We start from the raw sequence: 23907 nt of genomic DNA on the forward strand, positions 1-23907 counted from the left end.
ATACGGTTCCAGTCATGAGACCAAACTGAACAATTTCGTGGCATCACAGACCAAATCTCCCTTGCAAACACACAAAGTAACGTCACCCCAATGCTACGTATTTCCATCAAGTCAAACTACATGGTCCTTACCTAAGTGAGGTAGAGGGAAGGGAACATCCTGACTATGACCTGGTCATCAGAACACTGAAAAATTCTGCCAATCATCCTACCTTCCACCTCCCGCAAAAAAAAAAAAAAATTAATAAGTGTTCAGAAAAGCATTTCAGACTGCACACCGGTGTGCTAGCCAAATTCCGGGCCTGGTGGTTTTTGTGCTTCCAGATTTGAGTCACCAAAGCTCATCAATTCTCTGTTCTTACTCCCTGGCAGGCTCCCACAAGGGATATCCCATAGGGAACTAGACTTTTCCATATTGAACGAACAGAGTACACAAGTCCAGAAACAGCTATTCCCAATCCTTGCCAAGCGTATGGTCTCTGCAATGAAACATTTCAGCAATGCCTCTCCCCTGGGAGGGACTCTGGGGCTGCAGCCTCCAAAAGGCCTTGTTGCTGCCTTTAGTATGGCCAGATGTGCAACAGCATCTCTGGGTTTGCAAATTAAGCTCTATACCCATGATTCCCTCCTTCCATCCCACCCAAGCACTAGAGAGTCACACAGATTTCACAGAGTAAAGATCTGAGAGGCAATGGTGGGGAGGGTAGTGTGTGTCTGGGTGGGTCGGGGGGAGGGTAGAGTGTGGCAGCATAGGAAAGAAGCCAGATTAATCTCCATCTGTCTAGATAAAGAAGCTGGATGCTCCTTACCTTTCAACTGGGAGTTGTGCACAGCAAACATGTTGATGGTCATCAGCTGCAGCATGCGGGTACTTCCAAGAGGAGAGGGGCTATGCTGCAGCAACACCTGGAACTCCTTGAGGACCTTCTCAGTCACTACCGGGAAGGTCTCCATCCTGCAGACACAGTGAACCCATCAGTGAGACACATCCCCAAGAGCACTTGGTGCTCACAAACACACACACTAATACAGAAAGTAGGCACGTCGCACCTGAAATGTTTCTTTGCTACTTTCACAAATCTTCCTGTGATTTTGAACAAGTTCAGGAGAAAGGAGTAAAGTGTTCAGGGTTTTCTGAAACCCTGGAGATGGGAGCAACTCAATTCTTGAATAAATCACTGTATGAGTTATTATGCTCTGGCATGCTATCTCCTAACCCCTGGCAATAACTGGATTCAGGCTGATCCCAAAGGCTTTCTCTGAAAGTCAGTTTTTCGAGAAAGGAAGCAAATTTCCTTTAAGCTCTAAGACCTACATATTCCCCAAACTCTATGGTATGAAAACTATATTCTATAAAGAGTTACACAGTCTAAAGAGTCTTTGCTCAAGAATTACTTCAGACAAAGTTCTACTGATATCTTCTGAGGTACTATCACACTAATTGCTCCCCTTAAGGGTTCCAAATTTTCCCCTGGAAGAAATCCCTGAACCTAGGGCCCCAATGATCTATTTCAATCTTAGGATCTTGAACTGCTGCCCCCTCCCTCACACAAGCCTCTGTTCATCAGGGTCTGTATGTTTTCAAGCCAGGGGAAATATAATGCCCTGGCCAAATGCCACTCCCAATACAGGAAGAGGCTGTAATGTAGGGAGGCAGATATCCAGCCAGTGACCTAGGGCTCCTAAGGAGAGGTCATTCAAACCACTGCTTGCCAAGCGTGGCCACTGGATCTCAAACAGTGGTGCATGCCTGGAGCTCCTCTGGCAACATGAACAAACCACAGCTGAAGCCTTCAGAAACAAAAAGCAAATTCAAACTTGGTGCTAGAGAGGGAAACCAGGCACATGAGCCTTCGGGCCATGCTGAACAATTCGTGGTCAGCTAAGCATCTTTTTTGCTGCCCCACCCCTCCACAAACAAACAAACTGCTTGTCGTACAACTGGGTGGGTGGGGGGTTCTAGCCAAGATTAATAAATAGCTTCTGGAAAGCCACAGGAGAGGGAATCCTTTTCAAAAGATGCAAAACAGTTTCAATGCCTAGAGAAAGGTGCTTTTAGTTATACCAGCACCTTGGCCCTTTCCCTGATGAGTAGTACCCTCCCCAGATCAGAAAACTCCAGAGCTCTCTGGCAACCTGGCAATCTTCACTCCTTGCCCTTGGATGGCAACTCCTATTACTGACCCTCTAATACCCAGAAGTCATGCCACAGCTACGGGTCAATTACAGTTTACATTCCAGTTCCCTTCTCTGCTGAGCTGTCCTCATTTTCATTGGCAGAAAACATGCCATGCATTTGCTTTTTTTCCCCACATGCCATTTCAAGTGCCCTTAAAAAAGAAAAGCTTTTTTTCCTTCTCTAAAAAGTTTCAGAACCGTTAAAACTCTTTGTAGGTTTGGAATGGCAGAGAGTGATATGTTTGGGGCTGGACTGGATCCATTTTTCCCCATGGGTTATAACAAAGGTTTCATTTTAAATCCTGACACTGTGCAGCACTCTTACTGGTCGGAGGTGGGGAGGGGGACTAGCACTTCTCATTACGAGAATAGCAGAGTTCACTCTACTTGAAAAGCAGCCACACTGGGCAAGTTTCAGAGCCATGTGTCTCCGTGTTGAAAGGCAGGAGAGAGCCAGCACAGAACGACATGACAGAAATGTCACGTGGGACAGTCTTGCTTCGAAGTTGTGTCTGAGGAAGCCTCTTCTCTGGGATGGGAATTGAAACAGATCCATTAACACCCCCTAGGTCAGACTAAAGTTTCAAACAAGCTACCAGGCCAAACGTCCACATTTTCTTTTGTAAAAAAAGTTTTAAAAAAGCCCTCCCTTCACCTTTCAACCAGTTCAACAAGATTAAAAACAAAAGAAATCAAATGTATAGGATGTAAGTTAGAATAACTTCCAATCTGAGATATGAGAGAAGATGGATCTACTCAGAGAACGCTGCTTTGTCAGGCAATAACCGAGGGAAGCACAGATAAAAGGATTCCTCCTCAGAGCTCAACGGCCAGGTTTCTGGTTCCCAATTCTATAACCAAAATGCTGTCTGATTTTGGCCTCAAAATACCTGTGAGTACTTTCATGTCTTTTTCTTTGAAAAATAATCTTTGCTCCACCCCCATATTACAGAAAAGAAAATTAGACAAAAACTGATGTGGTATACAATTTATGCTAAAAAAAAAAAAACAAACAAACCTCAAAATCATGTGTTTTTATAGGTACATATGTAGATATGTAAATGCAGGAAAGAGATCTGGAAGAATACATAAACCGATGGCTAACGTTATCTCTTTGGAGGATCAAGGGGCTGGGGGAAAAATGAAATTTTAGTCTTATCTGTGATGTTATAATTTTTATAAGGAGATTTTGTGTATTACTTATGTAATAACTGTAAAAGTTTTAGCCAAGAGGAGGAGGAGAGAAAGCATATAAAGATGGTCATTTACACTAGCAAAAAAACTGGAAGCAATCTAAAATGCCCAACAGTAAGAGATTAAGATGGCACGTCCATGTAACTGAATACTATTTTCTAAGTTGTATTAGATTTTTTTAATCATGTGGAAAAAAGTTCAAGATATATGAAAACAACGGTCTTACAGCAATTTAATGTGATCTCTTTTTATATATACTTGTAAAAAAATAAGTGCGTATGTGTGGTATATAGAAAAAAAGACTGAAAAATATACACCAAATGTTAACAAAGGATAGTCATCTCTGGGTTGTGAGAATGTAGGTAATATTTTTATTTTATTTTTGCTGAGTTTTCTAAATATTTTGCAGTTAGCACCGTATAGTAAGAAAAAAGATTTCTCCACAATGAGCACCTATTGCTTTTGCATTTAAAACATTTGTTAATTTTAAAAATAAATCAAGACACAAACATTTTCTAAATAATTCTAAGTCCAAAATAAATATATCAGCCTCTGAATTCCAAGGGACCTTGAAGCTGTGCAAACAGCATGACTAGGCAAGCAAGTAAAAAATACAACGGTAACTTTACCCAGGGCAATAATTGGAAGCAAAATTATTCTATTTGTCGCAAATCAAGAGTCTATAGGCTGCTGGTTTCCAGATCTCCCCGCCAAGTCTAAGTGCAAGTAGGTCTGATCTCTCTCACCAGGAAAGCCGCTGTACGGCACCCCTGCCTGATTCCTCTGCCTGAGTCCGAGAGGACTGTGTCCCTATCCTTTAAAAGCACAAAGATACAATCACATTCGGGATATTCGTTTCACTTCACTTACGGGACTGCCTTGAGAAGTGATCTCTAGAGACACTTCGTCTCATGTGAATGGCAGTTTCAAGAGACCAATCTTTCGAACAACTTGTACCTGTTGCCGTGGCGTCGATTCCAACTCATAAGCGACTCCACAGGACAGAGTAGAACTGCCCCATAGGGTTTCCAAGGCTGTAATCTTCACGGAAGCTGACTGCCACATCTTTCTCCTGCAGAGTAGCTGGTGGGTTCGAACTGCCGACCTTTCAGTTGGCAGCCGAGCGCTTTAACCACTGCGCCACCAAGGCTCCTCTTTTCAAACAACACTGGGACCTAAACCCAGGAGTGACTCAGTCACTGACTAATGTGGCAGGACCCAACCCCTCAGATGCTGAGGAACACGGCTTGGCTAGACAACACTCTGCAGAAAAGAATCATGCTTCCTAGCTTTTCTCGACTTCTTAATTTTTTAAAAACCGAGTAAGACAGGAGTAACCCAGGAGCAAAAAAATGAAACAAACAACTAAGCCATGTGACAGGGTAGAAATGAGAGAAAAAACCACAGTGCTACAGAACCTAGGGACTGAATGGACCTAAGAGATCATCAATTTAAACTACTAAGGAAACTGAAGCCCATGGAGGCTCTGGCTTGTTCACTCTCAAGGTCTTGCAGCTACTAAACAGTGAAAAACAAAATATTGCACTTGATTCCGCCTAAAGCTCTGAACCTTTTTTTCAACTGATCCTGAGCATAAGATTTGTCTTGCACATAGTAGGCATTTAAGCATGTACTGAAACAATTCAGGACACCAGGCACCAGAAGATGGAGCAGCGTCAGGGACAGTGATGAGCCTTCAGCTGCTCCCTCCGCATTACAATCTCCTCTCTCTTAATTTGTTGTGTTTTCAACGCCTCCCACATCTCACATCTTCTTGGTAATTAGGCAACCATCCATGACGTTGTGTGTGGCTTGGGCTCACTACTTTTCTAGTCTACTTACAGACTTGATACTTTTTTTTTTTCCCTCAATAGAAACATTACTGCTGTTTCTATCTTCCAGGGGAAATATGGGGCTCAATTCTCTTTTACCTCTAGGACTACACAATAGGAATACTCATCAAGGGGCTGGAGTGCCTAAAACTTACACACATTCTCTTCATGCGAACACTGCTGTGACTCATTTTTTATAAAGGTGAAACTGGACTGGGCTTTTCTTTTTGCCACCAGAGTATGTTACATGAAGGACTGGAAGAGATTCTGAAAAGTAATCTGGACCACAGTAAACCATCTCAGACAAATGAGATAATCTATGTCATTTTAAAGGCCTCCAGAGAAGAAAATTTCTGAACTTCTTCCCTATGTGAAATTTTCTTACACCTAACCCAAACCTCTCCAGCTGCAACATAAGCCTGTCTTCTCTTCCTGTCTTCCCATAAAAATCAGGACTCTCTGGTTATGAGGTTTTTTTTTTTAATATTTAAACACAGTTAGGGCATGCTGTCTCTAAATCTTTTTTTTACCTTAAATTTTTTTTAAAGATTAATTTGTCCTCTCAGATCTTATTTTCCAACTTGTTAATCATTGTAGTGGTTCTTTTCCAAACTTCCTCCAAAATACGTATGTCTAAATATGAGAATTTTAAAAGAGGGGGAACTAAGGGTCTAACTAATGCTTAAACCCACCACCATCGAGTTGACTCCAACTCATAGTGACCCTACACGTCAGAGCAAAACTTCCCCATAGGGTTTCCAAGGCTGTGAATCTTTACTGAAGCAGACTGCCACCTCTTTTTCCCTCGGGGCAGCTGGTGGGTTTGACTAATGCTTACTCTAAGTGAAAAAAAAAAAAAAATACACCCTAAATATTGCTTCATTCTAAGCTAAGATTTATAATTCCTATAGTTCCAAAAGTTCTAATAGAGCTAAGAAATACCTAGAGCAGTGGTTCTCCACAAGGGGCAATTCTGCCGCCCAGGGAGCCTTTGGCCATGTTTGGAGACATTTTTAATTGTCATGACTTGGTGGGGGTCAGGGGAGAGGGTCCTCACTGGCATCTAGGCATAGAGGCCAGGGATGCTGCTAAACATCTTACAATGCAAAGGACAACTCCCCCTGCCCCACAACGAAGAATTATCCAGCTGAAAATGTCAAAAAGACTGAGTATGAGAAATCCTGACTTAGAGCAACATGTTACAGCAAAATTGAAAGAACCAACATTGGAAGAGGCGAAAAGGAGGGGAAATATTGAATGAAAAGGTAGTAAGGGAACGAAAAATGAAAAAATGAGAACTAAAAAAGGTAAGAGGTAAGTGATAGTACCATCAACTGCTATTTCAAGGGTAGCACAATAGCCATTTCCTGTTGTGTATGTTATTTTCAAGATGGTATCATGTAACTGCAGCTTTACATACCTCACTAATGACTGGCTTGGGGTCTACTATAATCTATTAGAATACTAGCTCCTTCTCTCCCATCTGGCACAATCCATCCATTTATTGTAACAATTCACTCACTCATTCATCTAAAATATATTTACTGAGCATCTATCATATGCCAGGCATTAAGGATACAACAGTGATAGGCAAAAACCCCTGCCAGGGTGGAGCTTGTATGAGAAGTGAGAGGGGAGCTAATAATGCCTCTAGTTTTTTTTTCCTAAGTGAATTACTTTAACCTTACTCCTACTGATAGAGATGTATTCTACCGGCATCATTCCAACTTTCCCAAGTCATTTCAAAGTCAAAATTACCCTTGTGATGGCCATCAGTCACCCTTGCCCAGGATGATGCCAAATGAATATGTAATCAACTCACTTTCTAGTTCACATGAGACAGTGTTTCTTCAGGCAGGGCAAAGCCTTTAGGCTTCTCAAAAAGGTTACGTACAGAAGTATGCGGACATTGACACAGTTCTTACTTTCAGTAAGGACACTCAAGGCATTACAGACAAACTTACAAGGTTGTGACAAAGTGAAACGGAAACTGTGATGTTAACTGGTGAATTTGTAATCCAAAGCAAATCACCTCAAAGGGTAGCTCACAATAAAACCTCCAACTCAGAAAACATTAAAATCCAGCAGAAGACCTTCCTGAGAACACTGCCACTTACTCATCTCTTTACCTCCTCTTGTCTCCATTCTGCACTCAGGGAGAATCCTAAAGATGAGCTCAGCGCATATCTGCTCTGGTTTGCAGATATTAAGTCAAGCATTAAGATCACTAGTTTTTCAGTGAGGACCACCGATCCAGCAAATAAATACTCAACACTCAACCTCTTTCCAAGGATTTCAGGGGTGAAGTGATAGGGTTTTGCCCAGATGAACTTCCCTGGGACTTATGTGTATATAAATCCATGGTGGATGGTGAAGCCATAAAACAGTCATGGTATTTACTGAGATCTTCGATAATGACTCAGGAAACTGAGCACAGAAGGAAAGGGTATGGGTCAGGACATGGAGGAAAGAAAATGGTACTCTTCTCTCTTAGGGAAAATCAGTGAACAGTATTCTCCCCCAAAGAGAACCCTTGACAGCTGCACCCAGGGATTTAGCATACCTGCCATGAGGGGCTCACTAGGCATGGAGTGAGAAGGGGGAAGAGAAACCCAGAGGGACGAGGAACAGGAGTTGGGAAATGACTGAGTTTAAAGGTGGGCTGAGTAAGGGCAGAGAAGGAAGAGACAGAAAGACAGACAGTAGTATTTCCCAAACGTCATGAGCCCATTAGGAGAGAGAGTGAAGGGAAGAGAAGAGAAGGTGGAGGCCTCTAAGAATTCACACCCTGTGCCCTCAGTTACAAACACAGTCTAGTTGCTAACAATATTAAATTCCAAAATGACTTGTAATGTAGGAAAATAAAATAAACATCCTGCACACTTACCCAATCCGGGTAAACAGCTTCCCATGGGCATGGAGAAAACTGAGGATGAACCTTTTGTTCAGCTGCATGGGAAAAAGAGAGAGGAGAAAACAATTAAACTTTCCCCAGTTTCCTGTTACTGAACAGAGTCCCTAGTGACACAATAACCTGGCCAGGGTCTAAGGGGTGGGCACTAAGGATGGGAACCAAATGGACATACCCAAACTCTCACAGAGACCCAGGGCACATGCCCAACAGCTGCGGCTCAGCTGAGCCAAGATGACAGCAGGCTCGGTGAGCAGACAGCACCCTCTGCTGGCAGTGGTGCCTCTGTGCAGGGAGTGAAGCCGGGGATCAGAACTTGTCTTTAGTTCTAGAAGAAGATGCCTGCCTGAGGTCAATCCAGCTTCATAATGATGGAAACTAAATGCTGACAGCAGCAGGAATACTACCGATTTTGGAGAAGGACTGATCTTACTTATGAGCTATTCTTCTACCTACCCAGGAAAGCAGGACTCTCCTTTTGTAACCAGGGGTAAGGTAACCCACTACTACACCAAGCTCATTAAACTGTACTTCTCCAGCTTTTAAACAAGTTCAAGTTCTAGGTCTGGAGCTGAATATTTATGCAGGATCCAGACGTGAAGTAGGCTGGTAGGGACAGTTAGCAACCTATGGCTACTCCACTCCAGTTCTAACCAAATGCTCTGTGTGGGCCCAGTACAGACATCTCATGCCCTTTTTTTTTTTTTTTTTAAAGAAAAGCTGGAAACTGGAATCTGGGTTTTTATGTGAAATCCTCTTGCTTTTAAATGCTAGCTACTAGTGAAAAAAAATTTAAACATTAGGCAAACCAAAAACACACATTTGCCAGCCACATCCGGCCCATGAGCTACCCATTTACAATCTCTACTTACGGATCTAGAAAATCTGCTTCTATCAAAACTGAGTGGCAAGATGTCTCTGGGCAAAACAATGGAGGGAAGACAAAAATTTAACTCCAAAAAAAGTAGATACGATCTAAAAACCAAACCTTGTTGTCATCTTGCCTGGTCTCCTAGAAGCAATGTGCTCAGGGCCTCGTAGCCAGCCAGAAAGTGGGGACAAGAATCTTGTTCTCAGGAGGTGGCTAGGACTAGAAACAGTCCAGCGCCCCAGACCCAAGAGGAAAAACACCCCTCTATCTCCTTGCAAAACAGAACATCAATCACGATGGAAGCTCTATCTACTTCATATGAAAGCTAGGTGTGGGGAATGGGGTACATTCTCACCTCACCAATAACTTCAACAGCAAATTCTGCATACAAGCTTCAGCCTTTAATTCTGCCTTAAACTAATTTTATTTAATCAGCAATACAAGATCAGACATTGACTTATGTAGTTAAAAAACTCAGGATACTTTATTGAAGATAACCTGTCTTTACAGTGAGGTGAGTTAGGGCCAGGGACACTGAGTTCCTTGAACAGAGGGGAAAGGTGAGAAAGTGCTGCAAAATAAACAATCAATCACCATACTGTTTTAAGCGGGAAAACCCAGCTAGAATGCAGGTTTCCGGGTCTGCTAGCAGAGGAAGGTGGTGAAAGACAGACCAGTGTTTAAGTTCCACCTCTGCCACTCACCTGCTGTGGGATCTCAGGCAACTGCCCTAATTTCCCTAAGTCCTACTTTTTCTTTCTACACATTATGCACCTGTATGTTAATAGGTTTTTGCAACAATTAAATAAGACATATAAAGCATGCCTAACATGTTCTAAACACTTAATTGCTAGCTTAACAGTTTCGCTTTAAGAGAAACTCTTAAAGCAAGTGGTAAAATGCTAACACCTGGGGAATCTGGGTGAAGGCTATATACGAGTTCTTTGTATTATTCTTACAACTCTTCTATAGGTATGAAATTATTTCAAAATAAAAAGTTAAAAATACATACTCTCTATTCTAACTGTTACTCCTCTTCCCACAGCTGTCAGTCATAAATTGGTTAACTCACTCATAGCCAGGAGGAATTCTTTAGAGCTGGTTATATTTATACATAAAGGGTACTTGAGCAGGAAGTGAATGATACTAAACCATCTCACTCAAGCCTAGTACCATCCCCTAAGCCCCACGGCAGCTCAGAAATTTCAGCAACTTAAACCAGTAAATGGCAGTGAATACCCAGGTCTTGTGATTCCAAATACAGTTCTTCCCCTATACAGCACCCAACTCAAGAAGAGGACTGGTAAGCAGATTCAACGAAGGGCTGATGAGGGAGTAAGAGCAACTAAAAAGCAGCTCAGTATTAATTCATGTTTTCCTTCTTACTGGGTGGAAAACTCATACTGTTTGACCCACAATGTCTCTTTCAAGTAAAACCTGAGGCCCAAGAGGTTTTTTAATATAGTGGTTATATCTGTGTGACTCACAGGCCCTTGCGTTAAAGTGGTAGATGAAGTCCACTTAATTACAATCATATTTAACTGTATCTAGAAGAAAGTAAATTTCAGTGCATTGTTTTTCAAATGCTGGGAGAAAAGGGAACCTTAAAGAACCTTTTCAAACTATACATGCATTCTCCCCAACCTTGGTTAGTAAGCACCACTGCTTTATTTTTGGTCTGAACACTAAATCTGTCACTGTGAACACAGTTCCCCTTTGTTGTCACCAACAATGCTTCAATTAGAAAAGGAGCTAAAAATGTAGATGCATCCTAGAAGTCAGGCATGTTATACAGAGGGAGATTTGTTACACATTGATGATGGGAAAGGGCCTGAGCAACATCCACCCGTGACAACATGAAGTCAGCCAGCACTTAGGCAGAACCTTTTTGAGTACTCTTAACTGATACCAGGCCCACTATCAGGAGAGCCGCCATCTGAGCTTCTCCCTTTCTGACACATCATCATCAACAGGTCTCCATTTCTGCAACTTTTTGATTCTTAGCAATACACCTGGATAGTGTTGCTCAGGTGGAAAAACGTTACTCCTCAAATTGTAAGACTATGTGCCCCCAAACCACGCTCACATATTTACATACTTTTCACCAGAAATTAAAAATGCTTCTTGGGCATAGCACTTAGAGACAGTGTTGGAATCAGGACTCCTGGCTCCTTAGTTCAAGTCCAAAACCAATTTGCTGTGAATTTCCAAGTCTTTTGTACCACCCAAAACCAATGACCCAAAGAAACACTACTGGCAGTAGTTGGATGGGTAGGTCTCTGGACACTTAAGGTCTGTCCTGCCACTAACTGTGGGATTACAAGTACGTAAGTCACTAAAATATTTTGAGAGGTTACTGAAATGGAATTTCCACCACTGATATTACTAGCTCAGAGCTGAAAGGATAAAATGAAATAATACAAATCAAAGCATTTTGGGAAGCAGATGTTTTATCCAAGCCCTGGAAATACCATTCAGAAGTGTGTCTAAGTGTTCTGTGAACTGCAGAGCAAGGAAGGAGAGAGCTGCTGCTCAGACACAAGGTGGGGGGGAGATTCTGAAATATGCCCGATTTCCAACTCCTGAACAGTTGTTTCTGCTGTACGCCTTCTAGATAGTTGTGTGGGAAACTGAATTTCCATAATGTGAGTCATTTTAAGAATAGTAAGGGCACTTAATATAAATTAAAAAAAAATTCCGAGATGTAAAGTGTTTGGGTAGCATAAATTAGCATTCTCTATCTGTCTGGAATGTCTCTATTTTTATATATGAAGTATTAAAAAAAAAAAAAACTTTGTTGTGTTGCTCTATCCTCTTAGATATGAGACAGTCTCTATTTTTATATATGAAGTATTAAAAAAAAAAAAAACTTTGTTGTGTTGCTCTATCCTCTTAGATATGAGACAGTACAGGTAGAAATCAAACCTCAATGGTACCTGTTAGTAAAATTTCAGGCCTTTCAGAGCATTCAGTCAAAGCCGAACCATCAGTGTCCCTAAAGCATTGAGGTCCCAGGGTTAAGGAGGATGTGAGCACAGAGGTAAGACAGTCTACACACGTCAGACAACGAATAATGAACGCTTTCACCCCTGTGCTCCTATGCTAGGCACAATAAAAAGGAAACCAGCAAGAAAGGGTCCCTAATCTCAAGGAGCTTGTAGTCTAAGAACAAAAGACAAATAACGTGCCAACTTTCCACCTCCCATTTGTGCTCTAAAACCTAAGCCATGGCTTAAAGGCTATGACAGTGCCAGGAGGCACTGTGATTCCCTCACGGTCACTATCCCTCAGCCAGGGATAATCTCTGAGGGATGTGACATCTAAGGACATGATAAAAAACGAGGAAAGGGGGCCTGGCACGTAAAATGTGGAAGCCTATCAGTAATGCAATGATCATTTAGTAGAGATAAAAGTTATTAATTAGTACTTTCAGCATTCCTCTTTCCAGCTTACACATAAAGAAGCACAGGCAAACCAAGTGGCCTGACGCCGGTGCCCTGCAGTAAGACAGAGCAAATCAAAACCAATCCTCCAGTGTCTCCCCTGGACCGGAGTCACACCGAGACAGGTGGAGCAGGAACGGCGGTTAGTCGTCACCTTTAGTTTCTCCACCTCTGAACTGTTCTGCACAGGATGACAGCTCAATTACACACAAGTTTCATGCAGAGATGTTCCATTTAGATGCCTGGATCTGAGCCATGTGAATTTATGTGTAAAACACGCCTTTTAAAACCAGCTCTTCCAACAAAGGCATCCCTTGAAACAATGGTTCTTAACGTACACTCACACTGCAGTTTAGTGCTGCCTCAACAAAGTCTTATATTAAAGCAATTTACTTGCTACTCATAATCTCTCCTACTTAAAGCCAGCAGACCGGAGGGAAATTGGGCTAAATGTCAAATCAGCAGTCAGCTCCAGAAAATCCAGCCAGCAAGCAGAGAGACAGCTCAGGAGGAAAATCAGCACCAAGGAAGCCAAGGCTTCCTGGTGTAAAGAAAAGAAGGAGCTACAAATTTTTGAGTATTCTGTATTTATCGCTTATTTGTTTTATTGGGGGAGGGAACAGAACAGAATGGTATGAACAAAGTCCATTGATTTTAGAGTCAAAGACCTGGGTTCAAATTTTGATTATCACACTTATTTAATATATAACCGGGGGTAAGTCGCATCAACTTTCTAAGGCTGAACAGATGGCCCAAAAGCCTAAAATAATTACTATCTGGCCATTTCCAGAAAAAGTTTGCCAAATCCCTGGGCTAGATCATCTATAATACTGGGGTCTCAAAATTTTTTTCTACCTGCAAAACACTTAAGAGCTACCACACGCATGTACTGGAAACAGCAACAATTCTCAGAGGCTAAGAGATAACACACCCTTGCTTGCTCCAAGTGAAGAGGACTTGAAGCACTTACTAATGAAGATCAAAGACCACAGTCTTCAGTACGGATTACACCTCAACGTAAAGAAAACAAAAATCCTCACAACTGGACCAATAAGCAACATCATGGTAAATGGAAAAAATACTGAAGTCGTCAAGGACTTCATTTTACTTGGATCACCCATGGAAGCAGCAGTCAAGAAATCAAACAACACAATGCACTGGGCAAACCTGTTGCAACAGACCTGTTTAAAGTGTTAAAAAGCAAACCTGTCACCTTGAAGACTAAGGTGCCCCTGACCCGAGCCATGGTGTTTTCAATCACCTCATATGCATGTGAAAAGCCAGGCAATGAAAAGGGAAGACTGAAGAATTGACGCCTTTGAATTATGTTGTACGCGAATAATACTGATATACCATGGACTGTCAACGGAATGAACAAATCTGTTTTGGAAGAAGTACGGACAGACTAGTCCTTAGAAAGATGGTAAGACTTCATCTCACGTACTTTGGACATGTTATCAGGAGGGATCAGTCCCTGGAAAAGGACATCATGCTTGGCAGAGGGTCAACAAAAAAGAGGAAGACCCTCAATGAAACAGATGAACACAATGGCAGCAACAACGGGCTCAAGCATAACGATTGTAAGGATGGCGCGGCATCGCGAAGTGTTTCATTCTGTTGTGTGTAGGGTCGCTATGAGTCAGAACTGACTCAAGGACACCTAACGACAACAACAACAACAAGAGATGAAGAGAGATAATAAAGAGGAATGTGGCTTACAAGAACTCCCCCAGGATATTCTGATACCCACCCATCTCCCACCACCCCAGGAGAATCACCAAGCTATAGAGTTCATTTCAATGCTAAAAGCCCACACACGTATGATTCTATTGAAATCTAACTTTTCTGGCCAGCATCAAAGCAACATCGTCTTATTCTATGAGAACACACACACACATACACAAACACCCAAATGCCAAAAGTCAATGCTGCTCCCATAGCTTTCAAATTCAAAAGCCCCAAAGGCTACAGAGAAATACAAATGGGGCTCCTTAGGTTTGCACCTCAGAAGCCACTATGGGGCTACATGACAGGTGGAAGTAGAACATACTCAGCCCAATAAAGATTTCACTTTGTCCAGAGGACTCCTGGACATTTCCCAAAACATCCCTATCAAGGGAAAGTGCCAGACTAAGAGTTGGGTGCCCCTGTGCTGAGGTCCAAAGTCCCGGGAGTTTACCATTTCAAGGTATACAGAGAGAGAGAAAGTTCAGCCAAAGGGCAACACTGTTGCTCTGACTGGGTTACTTTCTGAATGACTCTTCTTTCTGACTCATCTCTCTCAGTGCCTGGGAACTCTCATGCCCACCACCTAAACAGTAAGGTAGCTGGGACACCCTATGTCTGCACTGCACAAAAAAATGAGAGAGAAATGGCTGAAACTCCCACTCTGCCATCAGGTCGGCAACCAAAGAGAGTTCTCCAAGGATACATACACAGCTCAAACCCATCTTATAAATGAATGGTCAGCAAGCAGAGCGTGAGAAAGATGGTGAGGTCCTTTCCTCACATTCTGTCTACCATCCATTTATTCATTCAACAGAAACTTACTGGGCACCTTCACGTGCAGGACACACTGCAGGAGAAGTGAACGAGGCCCAATCTGTAGGTGGCACAAACAATTATGAATTGTCACAACTGGGAAGTGTAGGATGCTGTGGAAATACACAGCAAGAGCATCAGAGAAATTCTCAGAGGAAGAGACCCTTGAGTTGAAACGAGAAGGTTGAGTAAGTTAATCAGGGTGGTTTTGGAGGGGGGAGTCATGCCTTGATCTGTCACAGGCAGGAGGGACAGCACGGGTGATGTCATAGCTAGATGATTGATTCTGTGGGAGGGAGGCTGGGGAAATAGGCAGGGCCAAGTCATAGAAGTCCTTGTTAAAGAGTTTGATCTTAAAGCCTCTGAAGGTTCTGAGCAGGGAAGAGACATGAGCAAACCTGCATTTTCAAAAAGTCATTCTGGCTGCTGCCTAGAAATTTTACTATTTTGGGGGGGAAGGGGGTGGGGCAAGTATGTGGAGGCCAGGATACCAGTGAAAAGGCTTTTGCAATCATCCAGTGGCAACTGAGACGAAGAAGAGTGGAAAGACAGATGAAGAAAATAATCATTCCACACTCAATCATGATCCCTGCCCCTCAGTCCCAGTGGTTCTAGTTCCAAGTAACTCAATGTACAGAGAAGAGCAGTAGCCCAGAACCAATATTCTTATTTTATGTCCTTTTAATAATATTCTTAAATGGCCTAGCATGACGTCTGGAACTTAGTATCTATTTAGTAAGTCACTGCCGAAGAACTTATTAAAACAGACTTGATAGTGATTAAACAGGTTACCCAGGTAATATACGGACACAAAAAACTCCCAAGAAAAACAACACAGTACAATTAATACTGTAGGCAAGTGGCACACGCATTACTATCTGTGAAAATTTAAGTCTAAATTCTTTTAGGAGAGTAATTTGGCAAAACCTAGACACAAGTATTCAAATGAAAACAGTACTGTCAGGACTTAGGGATTCTGATGCTGAATAGCAGCACTTCAGTCTGCTACATTCCAGCCCAAGTAACTGGGCAAGGGGAAACTGCAGTGAACATAAGAATAAAAGCCAAAGACCTTACAATGACTTAAAAAAGGCCTATGTAATCTTACTCCACTGCTACCTCCTTCTGTTCCTTGAATGTGCCAAGCATGCTCCCACCTTGGGACCTTTGCACTTACTCTCTAGCCTAGTGGTTACAAACATTACAGCACACTGGAATTATCTGGGAATCTTGAAAAAACACTAATGCCTGGCCCACACCCCCAGACATGCTGATTTAATTAGTATGGGATGCAGCCTGGGCATGGGGATTTTCAAAAGCTCCCCAGGTGACTGCACTGTGCAGCAAAGTTTGAGAACCACTGCTCTAGCTCCCCCTGCTTTCATAGCACTTAGCACTACTGACTGACATACACATATGTATGTATGTATGTATGTGTGTGTGTGTGTGTGTATATATATTCCACGAGAACAAGGACTGTGCATTTTGGTCATCACAGAATCCCTAGAGTGGGCTCATAATAGCTGACCAATAAATACTTGGTGTATAAACAGCCTTTCCAGTCTGGTCTTCATCCCTCTGCCTCCACCCTTGCTGACACAGCCTACGTTTTCAACAGCAAAGAATTACTAGTGAGGCCCTAAATTCACCACGTTCTTTACACTGCTGTATCCTCTACCGAGAATGCCGCCTCACTCACTCCTTTATCTTACCAAACCCACTGCCATCGAGTCGATTCCGACTCATAGCAATCTTACAGGACAGGGCAGAACTACCCCACAGAGTTTCCAAGGAGCGCCTGGTGGATTCGAACTGCCGACCTTTTTGTTAGCAGCCGTTGCACTTAACCACTACGCCACCAGGGTTTCCTCCTTTATCTTACAAAGCCCAGCTTTTCCTTGCTTATGCCTCCCTCAGCCCCCTACCTCCAGGCTGAGTCTGAAACCTTATCCTCCAGGCTCAGAGGATATTGCATACACCTCTGTTATTCTGGGTATCACCATGCATCTTAATTATACACACACGTCTGTCTTTAGGCCAGCTCTGTCAAATAGAACTTTAAACAATGATGGGAATATTTCTCATCTGCACTGTCCGATAAAGTAGCCATTAGCCACATGTGGTTACTGAGCACTTGAAATGTGGTTAGTGTGATGAAGGAACTAAATTTTTTATTTTATTTCATTTTAATTAATTTTAAGTAGTCACATATAGCTAGTAGCTACCATACTGGTCAGCAAAGATCTAGACTGTAATCTCCTTTAGTGAAGGGTTCATTTCTATATCCCAGAATAGAGTGGTTATCCATAGGTGGTAGATGGACAGATGGATGGATGAGAGAGGTACCTCCAAAGACTACAACGCCCGTATTTTTACAATTCCTGGCTTGCCATATGGCAGCAGCAAAAGACAAACTCTGAAGCACAAACAGGGCTCAGCCAATGGGAGCAACAGATTGGAAGAACCTACCTAGTATTCTCCTATTCTGACCAGCTATATAACCTACACAGAAGGCATCTGATCATAAATATGGAGCTGCTCCTTTCAGAAGCTTGGGGGCACATCTCCAACTAAGAGCAGGCTGAGTTTATAGTCAGTTCTGAACTTTCTCAGACATAATCCAGTAAAGGCTCAGGTTTCCAGTTGAACAAAACAAGTGTGCCATACTTAACCACAACAATAATAATCATAGTCATAATCACAATAATGGTTAGAACTTCTATAGCACCACCTATGTGTAAGGCACTATTCTAAACACTTCATGTCTATTAACTCATTTAACCTTACAACCAACCTGTGATTGTAATCACGGTAGTAGTGGTGCTGCTGCTGCTGCTACTTCTAAAGCATTAATAACACTATAGGAGCCCTGGTAGCACAGTTATGAAGTGCTTGGCTGCTAACTGCAAGGACGGCAGTTTGAACCCGTCAGCTGTTCCGAGGGAGAAAGATGTGGAGTAGTCTGCTTCCGTAAAGATTTACAGCCTTGGAAATCCTTTGGGACAGTTTTACTCTCTGTCCTATAGGGTCGCTATGAGTCGGAACTGACTCAACGGCAACGGTTTATTAGTAATACTATCAGGATTTCTATGTTACACAGAGAGAAGTTAAGCAACTTGGCCAAGGTCATCATCTTGACCAAGGTCATCATCACACAGGCTGGGAGGTGTAGAGCCAGAATCTGAACCCAGGCAGCCTGGCTCAGAGTCTGAGCTCTTAATCTTTCACCTTTAAAAAAAGCAACTTTTTCAGCAGAACCAAGGTGACAGACACTAGGCTATTTATAAAGACCAAAAGCTAAAGCAACCCCAAACAAAAACCCACCACTGGTTTCAGCTACCATTCATTGAGAGACCACCAGCCCAAACCAACTGAGAAATCTTGCAGATTAAGGGAAGCGGATACTTCCAGGCCAAATAATATCACGCAAGTCAGGGGAAGAACTTAACAACTGCCTCCAGGATAAAGACAGAAAGAAGAAAGAAAAGATAAGTGAGAGGAGCGAATAAAATAAGCTTGTTATCCACGGCAGTAAAACAACAGCAACAATACAACCAATAAATAAAACAAAAACGACAATCCTGACATTTTTCTCCATACATCCAGAATTTGCCTGATTAATAAGGAAAGAGATCTTTAAGAGTCAAAGAACATACGTGCATTCACACACTATCATCAAGGGATTGTGCACAGTCCAGAAAAACTACCTGAAAATATACCCTCCTGCCTACCCACCTATCACAATACAGGAAAACCCCTGAATGTCTCAAGAAAGGGAGGAGCAAGAACTAAGAACCCAAATGAGAATGAAGCTTCAGTTTAAGACAAGCGTGGTCAAAAAGAAGATTTCATAAACCACTCTGCTGTGGGCACCAAAAAGCATACAGAGAACTCTGGCAACCTTGTGCAAGCTTCAGATTTAAGGAAGGCACCAAATAAGGGAAGGATTCTGGCGCATCAACTCCTAGGAAAAGTGTTTCAAGTTAAAAATGGTTACTCAGGTTTGGATGTGAACTTCTGTATCTGTTCTTTATCAACAGAGGCAACTCTACCTCGCTGGCAGCCAGCAGCAGAAAGAGAAGAAAACAGAATAAAAATGGGTTACACAAAGACAAAAGCATGACCTGGTACAAACTGGCATTTTTAGCTCATAATGCCAAAGGCAAGACTATTACCCTGGCAATGCAGAACTTCTGGGAGGCCATGGCCATGCTGGACCTCAGCACCTCCAGGAGCTGGCAGGCCATGCTGTCACTCTTCCCCCTCAACAGCCAGGGAGTTCAAATGTAAGGCCGAAAACCACAGCCCTCCTGGTGAAGGATTCATGTTTCACTGTGACTTGAGGCAAGACCTGCTTCCATCTAGCTCTTTGTCAGTCAAACCTTTTCTGTGCTAGTTCCCAGACTCAAACTATCTAGTTCAGAAGACAGAGCAAACACCTTCGAATCTCTCATCATTGATCCAATTCTTAATCTTCCAGGTTTCCCTCATCCTTCTTATCCTTTCTTAATGAAAACCAATCTTGACAGGCATAATAGAACAGGGGCAAAGTGAGCATTATGCCTTCTTCCTAATTTATCTACAGCATTCTATCCCTATCACTATCAAATATATAGCAAAAATTGAGTTTAGAGTTAAAAGGGAAGAAAAGAATGGAAGTGATATAAGTCAAAAACCAATCACTCTGCTGATTACACAAGCCTGTTCAATTTGTGATAACTCATCAACCTGTCCAGCTTTGATAAGTACTCTTTTCTATATATATGCAAAACTGTAGAACAAAAGTAAAAAAACCAAACAAACCACCTTTTCTGCTGTTCCATAAAAAGTCTTTGTTCCATAGCCAATACTCTTTACCCCATATGCCCTAACCTCCACCCAGATTCTAACTCTGAGGTAGCAGAAATGAAGCTGACTGTGCTAAAAGTCTGGGACTCTGTCTAGGTGCAGTAGTTACACTGGCGTTAAATGTTAGATCTGCTGATAGTGCAGACTATATCCCCATTTTACAGACGTACAAACATGGAAAAAGATTAAGAAATTTGTTCTTAGAAATAAACGGAAATTCAGGGATATAAGATCTGACTGCTAGTCTGCTTTGACCAAAAGCGACAGCTTCTCAGGGACACCAAGGCGATCTATCAGTCACTATCCAACCCTGTGACATATGTCACTTCTAAGTATTTTAAGAACCATACTGTTTTACAGATCTGTCCAGAAGTGTAAAAGAAAACCTCCCAAAGAAACTCCTCAGAGAGAATGTCAACTGATTTAACACAGTTTGCTTTACAAATTAGGATCGAGCATCTCAGAGGTCTGTGGTACAAGTCAGCTCAAAATCTCATTAGTGAGAATAAGGTTTTAGCATCTTTACCAAGAAAGAAACTCCCCAGAAAAATGTAAACCCACAGAAGGTATTATCCAGACTCCTCTTTCCCATATGCTTCAATAGTGCAGTCCCACTGTGCGTGTGATGGGCAAGAAGACGACTTACTGCCAATGGTCACAACACAAAGCATAACTTATTCCTAAGCAAAGCTCGGCTTGGCTCAGAAAGCTTCCCGGAATGATGGAAGACATGACTTTAGGATGAGTCAACCTTTGCTAATGCATAAAATAAAGCAGAGAAGAAATCTCTGAAGGACTTACTTCTAAGCTTGGGCCAAATCAAAAGTCCAGAAGTATCTACCTTGTGATGAATCTTCTGTTCCAACTGACTGATTAGATAGCATGGATGTGGATGTCTGTGCCACGGCCTAAGATGCTAATGACAGACTGTTGGCTAGGAACCTGTTTGCAGTTTCCTAACCACACTGTGTTTTTATCCATGCTATTCCTTCTGTGAGCAAACTGTACTGCCCACATCTACCTAAAGAACTTCTTGCATCCTTCAAAACTAAGGGCACAAAATTAACCTCTGTCTTCCCTCTACTACCTCTGTATGGAGTACATATTTCTATTATTACACTTGTAACGCTTTCTTTTGAGTAGTTACTTACATATTCCATGTTTCCTATTAAGCTGTGAGTACCTGGAGGGAAGGCCCAACATCATTTACCTTTGTATGTGCAGCACCTAGAATAATGACTAATATATAGACGCTCACTAAATATTTGCGGAAATGACCTGAATGGCAGTAGGAAAAAACCTGACCCTCAGGGACTCCAAAAAAAACAAAAAGGGACTCCTAGTTACCCCAAAAAGAGGTTTTACCACTGAATAAGGAAAAGAGAAAAATGTCTACACAAAATTGTGAATCTGTTATTTAAAGCAACATATCAAAGTGTATAGTGTGCTGCAAGATAAAACAAATTAAAAACAAGACAGAGGAGCCAAAGAGAAAATATAGAAAAGAGATCACCAGTAATAAGGTCACGACACAAACTGCATGCCAATAAGTCCTTTATGCTTATTAAAGGAAGTTACAGAGTTTGGCTCTAACCTCCGGAACAGTTAAAATAGAGTTATTCTAAACAACAAATTCATAAATGTACATAAGGTTTAGAAAACAAAAACCCACACAACATAACTATCTCTGATACGGAAAGCAGAGATTTCTCCCGTGGATTTCCAGAAAGACCCTTTGTGATGCAAATAGCAATGATTCCCCAGACCTCTTTATTATGATATGTCTTAATATAGGCTGAAGACCTTACACCGAAGTACAGTTCTGTAAAAGCAATACTACTGGTGGTCCACATGTCACCTGTGGGTATGCAGCTCTCTGATGGCTGTAGGCATGAATGACATGGAAAGAACAACACTAGGGGATACCTAGGGATTCCCACAGTAGATGCTCCATAAATTCTGGATCAGCAGATAGATAAAAAACAAATAACTCAAAAAGCCACTGAAGCTCTTAAAAAATAAAAATGTGTAGTAAATACATTTTACAGGGACTCAAGCATCAGGACAGAGGGTCCAGATAGTTTCTCTGGTCTAAAGAGTTTACATGGTAATACTCAGGGAGACTTAAACTGAGCAGCAACTTCAATAGTAAATATTTATGAGTAAAGTGAAAAAAGCTTCCAAGAGGAGAAAAACCCGGAGTTCTTCCCTGGAGTCAAACAAACAGTCTGCAGACTGGGGAAAGATCACGAGCCAAGAAAACTACTATTTCATATTCTCTGTCTTAGCCCAAACACATCACATTCAAGACGATGAAATTCTGAAACCTTTAAGAGCAGAGAGAGATTGCAGAATGACAGAACTACGGATACATCTCCCCAAAAGTACGGTCAGAAACAAAAAGCAATATAGGAAATCAGTGAGAAAGGCAACATGGGGAAAACAAAAGGCCGGTGCAGTCTCTTACCCACCAACAGGCAGTGCGTTACTATAGGAAGCCAGCTGCTCCCAGGCAACATCGCCTCAATACTCTATTCCTCCCTATAGCAGCTGCAGATTGAACAAGGATCCAATGTGCCGGTCTCATTCTGATTTGGAAGGCTCTTCACAGACCAGGAGCTGGGTCCTAAGGGACAATTTATAGTACACCCTCACATACATTCCTGTTGGCTGGAACTCAGGAGCTGATTGCTCCCTTGTCTAACTTGGTAACGAGCCAAAGGGAGGACTTTTCTCAGTCAACTCTCCCAGACTGGAAAATTCTCTAGCCCCAGAGTTCTGGCTTAAGTCTGGATATCAGGTTATTCATGAGATGCCAAAACTACATCTTTACATTGGCTTAGAACAAGTCTCTCAAGTACACCATACAGATTCCCACAGATCTCAAAATCATCTGTACAGTAAGGCCAAAGATGGCCGCTCTTCCTCTCACAGAGAGGAACATGTTTTTCAAAGCATGAGCAATATCAAAACAAACCTTTCATTAAACAATTCCAACAATTTTTGAAATAGATGAACAAGCAACAAACAAACTTAGCAAATGGTCTCCTTAAAACGTTTCTGAAAACTCCCTATTCCACTAGCCACCCAAATTCTTTCTCACTATTGTGGATTCCTATGCCATGAGGATCCAAAACTCAAGTCTGGTTCTCAGACGGAGAGGAAACGAAGATGAAAAATTTAACAGGCGTTTTTGAGTTCATCGAGTTCCTAAATCAGAGGTTCTCAGCCAGAACAGGACCACCCCTCCCCAAAGGAGTGTTTGGAAATGCATTTGGACCACTGCTGGCATCTAGTGGGCGGGGGCCAGGAACGCTAAATATCCTGCAATGACAGACCAGCATAATGAAGAACTGCCTGCCCAAAAAGGTACTAACACTCACATTAACAACCGCTGTCCTAAATGAAGGAGTTCAGCAGTAGCTGCCGCCACCCTTCCCACCTTCCAGAGCAGTGGTGAGCAAACTTCTTCTGTAACGGGTCAGACAGCATCGTAGTTTAGGCACTGCCAGCCACATATGACTCTGTCACATGTTCCTCTTTTTAAACAAGCTTTAAAAATATAAAAACCATTGTTAGCTCACAGGCCACTGTAGTAGCTTGCCCACCCCTGTTCTAGACCATTAACTCGCTCATTTAAAAACAAAAAACCAATACCAGTTGCTATCAAGTCAAATCTGACTCATGGTGACTGTGTGTGTCAGAGTAGAACTGTGCTCCACAGGGTTTTCAGTGACTGATTTTTCAGAAGTAGATCATCAGGCCTTTCTTCTGAGGCACCTCTGGGTGGACTCAAACCTCCAACCTTTTGGTTAGCAGTCAAGTGCGTTAACCATTTGCACCACCCAGGAACTCCAACTGACTCATTAAATGACCGGCTCTGGCTGAAATATTAATTGGGAAATGCTAATGAAAATAAGACTGATGGAGTGTGTTATACACAACTTCATAATGAATCCTATGATTTCGATGAATGAAATAAGGGCTTCAGAATTTAGCCTTAAAACCTAAGAACTGGGGCACATATTTGACTTCTAATCAATCAATTAGCTCTCTTTTCTCTTGTGCATCTCAATTGCTTCAAGTTTCC

General features: G+C 42.1%; 1 protein-coding gene across 16 annotated transcripts in view; it reads right to left on the reverse strand.

Annotated features, from left to right (window-relative positions):
* Positions 1 to 23907, reverse strand: part of SMG6 (SMG6 nonsense mediated mRNA decay factor) — a 234378-nt gene that overhangs the window by 177775 nt on the left and 32696 nt on the right. For all 16 annotated transcript variants that reach the window (XM_064271536.1, XM_064271532.1, XM_064271535.1 and 13 more), the window contains 2 exons: positions 8091 to 8152; positions 809 to 954 (listed from right to left, as the gene is read on the reverse strand). In XM_064271536.1, the coding sequence (XP_064127606.1) occupies positions 809 to 954; positions 8091 to 8152 (208 nt within the window). The remainder of the gene's footprint in view (positions 1 to 808; positions 955 to 8090; positions 8153 to 23907) is intronic.

This window comes from Loxodonta africana, chromosome 18, assembly GCF_030014295.1.
Source record: "Loxodonta africana isolate mLoxAfr1 chromosome 18, mLoxAfr1.hap2, whole genome shotgun sequence".
Lineage (NCBI taxonomy): Eukaryota > Metazoa > Chordata > Mammalia > Proboscidea > Elephantidae > Loxodonta > Loxodonta africana.